The following is a 7821-nucleotide window of genomic DNA, read 5'->3' as shown; positions in this document are numbered from 1 at the left end:
AGGTCTAGTTGATCCTGACAAGCATACCAGATAATTTATAAACAACATCTTGAGGAATGCAGCATTCACTACTGCTGGCCAAAGCATAGATTTATGAAAGTTATCAAAGGTTTAACTTTAATCTCACTTACTATAATCACAGTTACAACATGTAGCAAGTGAAATTCCAACTGAATATAAAGAAAGAAAAACAAAACCCAATGAAAGTGGTTACACAATGGAACAGGGGCCCAGAGAGGCTGGGAAATCTACCCTTGGGGACTCAGAAAATTTGACTAACAAGGCACTGAGCAACCTGACTTCACTATGAAGCTAGTTCTGCTTTGATCACAGACTAGATCATCTCCAGATATGCCTTTTACCTATATTATTCTGTGATAATAATGGACAACAACAGATGATGACAATAACAGGAAATACACAATGACCATCAGTGTCTAGAAGCTAGACAGATCATAAAACTAGACTAACGCTAAAGATACAATGAAAAGAGATTTTCAAATGGTAACATTTAGCTGGCATACAGCCAAGAGGCTCTGATTATGGAAGCACACCTAAAAAAGACTGAGTTACGAGGTTCATTCAAGCCTGAAACAAAGCCCTGCATGCTAAGACTCTCCTCTCAATCTTTCGTTTATGCTTTTCATGGTGCCAGAAACTGTTGCGAGTCATTTTGCCAAGCAATTTCCCCTCTTCCCGAAGTACTAAAACAGCTTTTTGTCATAAAGTTTGCCATAGCACATTCTCCTACAACTCCAGTGTCACCAGCAATCCAGAGTAATGCTGTTAGAATGCAAAATATGATAGGGAGTGGCTCCCTTTAAATAAGCTCCACTGCATTTAAGCATTTCAACTCGCCTTTTAGAAGATTTAAAGGGAAGAGTCGTATCAGCGTGACAGCTAAGTGTTAAGGTGATCAGTTTGGATTCCGGATGTTTACCTGTTCTAGCTGTTTTTGGACCATGCTTTGCTGCTCAGTAACATGTTTAAGCTGTTCTGCATCTTCCTCTGGGAACTCACGGCCAGCTTTCTTGGCTGTACGCTGTTTTGCTGAGAGTGCCTTTTTTGATTTTCTGTGTGCTCCAATTTGCTCCTCAAGGTACTTCTGTTGCATTTGAAGAAGTTGTTGTGTTTCTTGCAGCCATTCCTCATATTGCTTTCTTTGTGAATCATCTAGAGAGAAGGGAAATGAAGTACGATATGATCTCATCCTGAGGGTGAACTCTCATCCTACTTTTTAGAGATGAAGTTTATCAGGTTCCCCCCTTATTTTAAGAAACTATTGGTCAAGCTCACCCAAAATTGACAGAGGATCTGGTATCTCAAGACAGAGTAAGCTCTTGGACAGATGTGAGTAAAGGAGACAGAGATCCAAATTACTGCATTTCTTGAGAGAAGGCAGTTTTAACACAGTCCCTTAATTTCAAGAGACACCAGCCTGCTGTCTAGCCAGTAAATGTGAACTTGCTAGCCAGTGAGCAAATGTAGCTTTGAAAGCAGCTACAGAACCTGGTGGTACCCTGCTATGGCACAGACCAGGGGACACGGATGAATTCCAGAAGGACTCAGGGAGAGGGCAAGAGATTAATGGAAAGAGATTAGGGAGTAAGGGCACAAAACTGCAACACAGCCTCATTAATTCTGGTGTTTGCAGACGAGTTTTGTACATTAAAATCTATTTCTATTACTACTTCTAAGAAAATCATAAAATGTCCATCAAATATTCGTGGAATGAAAGAAAGATATGTCTCCTGATTGCATTGTGGCAATGAGCTGGGTAACCAGGAATATGGCATGGATCTTCCTTGTAAAGAAAGTTTTTTAATAAGGATACCTACATGTGAGTACAATTTCAATATAACCATGTTCTCCTTGTGCTCCAGTCGCTACCACCTTCTACTTTAATAGTCACTGTGGTAGCGACAGCCGTCGACTCAAACAGCTCAACTAAATCAATTCACAGAGCTAGCTACAGTCTCGAGGGGCGCCCATTCTTTCAATGGTAAATTCTGTGAAACTAAGCACATAACCTGAAGGGACAAGTGAGTAGAAATGATGGAGAGTAACTGCAGATGGGAGCAATGTGAAAGTGCAAATGAAAGTACTGAAATATTAACAAGTTCCAGGTAAGAATAACTACTACTGAAATGAGAGATTTTCTCAAGTGCTCAGAACCACCACCAACCCCAACCAGAGCAAGGCCACTGCTGAGTGCCCTGTCAAATTTCACCAATAAGTAATAGAGAAAATGCTAATAAAGCTTCTCATTGCATATTTAGCACTGCTCCTCCAGTTTCTGGAAAAGATAAATGTGTTTACTTCTGTTTCTTATTCATAAATACCAAGTAAAGTTTTTGCAGTGACAGAAACACTTCTTTACATGTGGTCTTCCTCTCCCAACATATACTCAGTTTTAATTTCTGCTAATAAATCTCCTCACCATAGAGACTAGGACTTACAATTGATCTAGGTCAAGCAAAAATAAGGAATGCAAAATACTATTACTATGTATTTCTACTTTCAACAATTTTGGTTCTTAGCCAGTCTTGCTTAACTAATGCCCAGTAAGCTTTTTCTGGTATTTTAAAAAATTACAATGATGCAGAACAAAACATTTCGCTTCTTACAATAAAAAAATAACCCAACAATATAGACTTGCTCTCAATGAACTCAGAATATTACAACAAAGACCAGTTTCTTGAGACAGCAGTGTGTCAGTTAATAAATTACTATGCTCACATAAAACCAAATAATGCTAATTTTCTGTTTGTTCTGTTTCCCTCTTTCCTTATGGTGTTTCTTTGGAGATTGCCTTCTAGAAAAAATTGTTGATAGCATTTACTACGCACCCCTTTATTAATTGGTATCATAATGATGAAATGACTCAATTTTAAAAGGATTGTTTTGAGAGACATGATCTATTTATGGACATTTTATTTAAAAAGACAACAAAACTGCAGAATGAAACATCAAAATAAAATAAATTATTCAATCTGTACTTACTGACAAAACCAGGACCAAAATTTGGAGGATTAGGTCTAGAAATCTGAGCTGTCAAACTTCCATCCTAGAAATTTCAATAAAACAGACAGACAAGGAAATGAAATGATGATTTAATTATAAAACCCAAACACTAGTTATCATTATTAAACAATTCTGTTGTCAACCCTCTATCAAGTTGTATTACCTGTGTAATCGCCTGCTGCATATGATTTTGGCCTTCACTGGTCTGAGCTCCTGGCACTGGCTGACCCATAAAGGGAAACCTATTGACATATAAACAGAAGGTGAAAGTGTAACTTAAAACTGGTGGATATTTTAGGGGAGAGACAATCCTTTGTATTTCACTGAACTCAAAAAAAAGCGTCCAAATATTTTACAGACATTTGCCTGAGCTTCTGCACCAAACTTTTTCAATGTCTAGAGAATATTAATTCTCACTTGATGCTACAACATTTTGCCCTTGGTTGAAACTACTGCATTTTACACTTTTCAGAGAGATTAACTGAATATGATGTACTGTGCTAAAACAGATGCATCAAAAAATCCGCCAACGATAAGAGATTGAACAGATTTAGATATCATGGTCTCCAGCACATTCAACTAGAGTTGAGTAAATGTACACCTCTGGTAAGCCACATATTATCACGTAACACTGAAGTATGTGTTAGGAAGAAGAAAACACACTGTTTTAAGGGCCACATAAAAAGAAAATGTGCAGATCCTTTCCAGCCCAGAGACTCCTCACCTCTGGTAAAAGGCAGTCATGGTGAAGTTTGCACTGTTCATAGCTCTGTTTGTCCTCAGAATGGATTTAAAGAGAGGATGACACTTCCATTACTTGGGCTAAACTTCAATTGTACTTAACATTAAATGATATGCTGCAACATAAAGCTTAACTGTTACATGCACATCAACAGTTTTCAAACACAATGCATGGGAGATGCGTCATTACGTAATTAGTAAGCAGTTGAGCATGCTGACCAATGACATTACAACTGCAACACAAGTCTGACTTGTTTTAAAATTTTGCATGGTTTCTACTGCCACACTGGTTTTATTCTTAGGAGGTAATCTTGTATTAGCATGGACTATGAACTATGACAAAAAGATCTTTTTCCACTTTAAAATTTTTCATTTCTAGTGCAGAGTTTCCCCTAGCTCTATCATTTCCTTTTACATTTTGTAGCCCTACAGAATGGTATCAAGCATTGCTTACCTGTTCATAACCATTGGTGGCATCCCCATGTTACTCTGTGCCATGACTTTATTGATCCCCTTAAGAGCTACCATTTTTGCTTTCATTATGGGATCAGTAATTGCATCAAAATCTAGGAAAGAGAAAACAGGAAAAGTGAATTACATAGCTGAACATTACAAGTTGTTAACAGGAACTGACTTGTTTAGATCTAGTTTGTGCATTAATCATCAGCAAAACAACATAACAGCATTACTATCTCAACTTGTCTTCTCCACTTCGAAATTCATGGTTAATATGTGGTTTCATATATCCTCAAAGGAAACTTACTCCAGCAGCAACTGTTCTTGTTTTCAGCCACAACACACAAAGAAAAGCAGGTCAGTCTGAGAAGGGCTCTAAACCAAATCTGGCCTATGACCCAACAGGTTAATAAATTCTATTTATAGGTTTAAGAATCAGGAAGACAAGTTGGCAACACTGACACAGCACCACTAACGTCCTAAGAAAACCTGTTTAGTCGCCCTGTGATTACCGGTAGCATTACAGGCAGAAAGGCACACGCCACACACAGCATCTGAAAAGACCATTAATATGGTGAACTCTGCCTCCTTCCGCCGTCTCTCCCGTTAGGTGCCCTCCACTGAGCAGAGTAAATGGCAGGAGTACAGAACGGCTGGGGCTGGAAGGGACCTCTGGAGGTCATCTGAGCCACGCAGGGTGGTTACAGCACGTTCTAGCCACACTACACAAACGGAACCGTGATTTAGGGGGTAGGTTAAATTTGTCTTTTGAACAAACAGTCTTGATGGCCAGTGCAGTTACAACTACCACATTTTTTTAAATTCCATATTTCATTAAGAACAATGACAGTGATGGTCTCGATCTGAATGCTCCAATGGCTGTGTTATATTAAACTGGAAACTACAGTTTATCTTAAACACTTTTAGTATGTGCAGAATTATTTATAAGGTTTCTATCTATGATATCTTGCCAGGAATGTGAGTTAGTAATATAGCTTTTAATAATCCCTTTCCTTGAGACACACTGACCACTGCAAAAAAATGTAATAAAACTACCATAAACAGAAAATGGATAAATCAAATATCAAAAGGTCAGCTATGCACTTGATCATTTAATTTTGTTTACAAAGCGTGCATTTACTCTGTATCACCTATGAGCAACTGAAGTATGAAGAGAAGATGTGACAGAGCTGATGTCAGAAAAATTAGCAGTAATGTAGTTACCCTGATCCGGTAAAATCAGCAGCTGACTTGCCACAGAGTTCAAAATTTTATCTACATGCTCAATTTCCAGACTCCCATTCTACCTACTAGGCAGGTTGTTTTTTGTTATGCCACCTTCAAGCTCCACATATCTATTTGCTTCTTTCAATGCATTATTTAACTACTTATTGTTGTATTTTTATGTAACTAACTAGAACACACACACATAGATCACCCACATACCAATATTGGGGAAAAATGGCTCTGAACGTTGGCGAATCATGGCTTGCATCTGTCGCTGCTGCTGCTGCTCCTGCCGTTCCTGATCCAAAAGGTCCTGTAGAAGAAGTGGCTGTTCCTCTAGCAGAAGTGGTCTCTCTCGATTTTGTTGTTGAGCTAATGGTTGAGGGAGCATTATCTGTTGGGGACCAGATATGCCACTAGGACCAGGACGGTTTGTTACAGCTACAGTTTGATTAGATGCCTGTCCTGTCCCAAAGTTATGATTAGCTGATTGACCCTGAATAAATCCTGTATTTGGTGACCCTTGAGAAAAATTATGGTTTATTCGTGCAACCATGGTCAAATTTGAATTTAAAGTGTTTTCCAAGATCTGTCCACCAGGTGTCATTAGTGTTTGTGGAATACCTGATGCATGGTTCATTTGTGGTGTTGGCAAAGATTGAGATGGAGATCCTTGAGTCCTTGCTTCAGCATTATCAGAGCTTTCATTAGCTAGCAAACTTGAGAGGACTGGTGTGGACCCAGAAATACTGCAGGAACTCACTGCTCCTTGAACAGGTAGTGGAGCAGATCCCTGAGCATCTGGACTAGGCGCAGTTGTTTCTTGACTAGGAACAGCAGTATTTTTATCAGGGAATTCTGGGTTAGCAGGCTGTGCAGGAGCCTTTTCTCCATCCTTTAACTCCACTTCAGCAGCCTGTTGTGTACTTGTGGATTCAGCATTTCCATCACTTTTTTCATTTTCATTCTTCTTTTCCTCCTGAGTATTTGGGGAAAGTACTTCTGTTTTAATTTCATTTTCTGTGGCAGATTTCTTCTGTGGAGACTGGGTCTCAGCAGGAGAAACAGTTCTATCACTGTGTTCTTTCTGTTTTGGTTCTTCTGTCTTGCCCTGGATATCTAGCTTGTCATCAATGGGGACACTAAGATCTAGTTCTTCATTAAACATTCCTTTCTTATCCCCCACATCAAGATCAGGGTCTGTGTATGCAATTATATCAAATTCTCCAGATCTTAGAAGATCATCAAGGTGAGGATCATTGGTTTCCAAATTATCTAAAGTGTCCAGTTCATCTCCTTTCCCATCCTCTGTGTCTAGATTCAAATTTTCCAGATCCTCATCATCTAAATCCTTGACTTCAACCCCATCAAGGTCTTTCACATCCAAATCTTTTACAGCAGGATCATCAGGATCAAGCTTTTCTTCTAGACCATCACTTGGCTGGTTGGGAATCTGTAAATTTGCAGCATCATCACTTGGTGCAGATGTAGACAAAGATGGTCCCGGGAATGCATCAGCAACTGGTGGATGACTTAGAGAACGTATTACAAGTGCAGGTGGGTTGTCAGGATTGATTTGATCCTGCTGGGATTGTGACATATGCTCCAAACTTGTAGACATCTGCAACTGGTTAGGTATGCCTTGAGAATTATGTCTCAGCGGTTCTGCCTGCCTTGGGCCCGGAAACTCTTGCCTGGGTATAAACCCTGCATGTCGTTGTTGTGCTGCTGCATCCATAACATTTGCAGCAGAAGGATTAAAAGGCAGCCTTGGCCTTCCATCAGGAGCTCTGTGACGTAACTCGATAAATGCCTGACCCAATATATTGTGCTGCTGAACTGGAATTCCCTGTGGAGGAAAATGTTGGGAGATCCCAGACGTATTATTTATTTGTGGACTGTTCACTGGCCGAGGCATATCAATAGACAGAGATCTTCTCAGCTGTGGTGGAACTCCAGGGCGCTGCATTGGCTGCTGAGGACCAAGGAAACGTTCTTGACCTGATGGTGGACCATGGCCACCTCCTGGAAACCCATACCTAAAATAAAGTATGAAGACTAAATAATCTTTGCTTTCCTCGGGACTTCCTAGTCTGGCATATTTGACTAAATAACTATTCACCAAAATGCTTTACATGATGCATTCATTAAGATATTTAAATAAATATTTTGACTAATTATGCTTACATTTAAATGAGCTTTATGACTACAATAAAATAATTGCTTTAATTACGTTTAATGAACAACCTGTTTTCAATTCCAATAATAATAATAATGGATAGAAATCTATGACAGTAAGAACTATCTTAGTAAATAAATTACATGTTAATGCAACTCAGCGCAAAAAGTAACATTGTGGGGATTTACAAATTA

General features: G+C 39.1%; 1 protein-coding gene across 1 annotated transcript in view; it reads right to left on the bottom strand.

Moving 5' to 3' along the window:
• Positions 1 to 7821, bottom strand: part of KMT2C (lysine (K)-specific methyltransferase 2C) — a 120116-nt gene that overhangs the window by 21725 nt on the left and 90570 nt on the right. The window contains exons 33-37 of the mRNA XM_010284031.1: positions 5668 to 7487; positions 4220 to 4331; positions 3188 to 3266; positions 3004 to 3067; positions 941 to 1173 (exon numbers count right to left, since the gene is read on the bottom strand). Of these exons, the coding sequence (XP_010282333.1) occupies positions 941 to 1173; positions 3004 to 3067; positions 3188 to 3266; positions 4220 to 4331; positions 5668 to 7487 (2308 nt within the window). The remainder of the gene's footprint in view (positions 1 to 940; positions 1174 to 3003; positions 3068 to 3187; positions 3267 to 4219; positions 4332 to 5667; positions 7488 to 7821) is intronic.

The sequence above is a fragment of the Phaethon lepturus genome, unplaced genomic scaffold, assembly GCF_000687285.1.
Source record: "Phaethon lepturus isolate BGI_N335 unplaced genomic scaffold, ASM68728v1 scaffold9813, whole genome shotgun sequence".
Classification (NCBI taxonomy): domain Eukaryota; kingdom Metazoa; phylum Chordata; class Aves; order Phaethontiformes; family Phaethontidae; genus Phaethon; species Phaethon lepturus.
The sequence above is the reverse complement of the archived record's forward strand: the minus strand, read 5'-3'. Positions and strand labels throughout refer to the sequence as shown.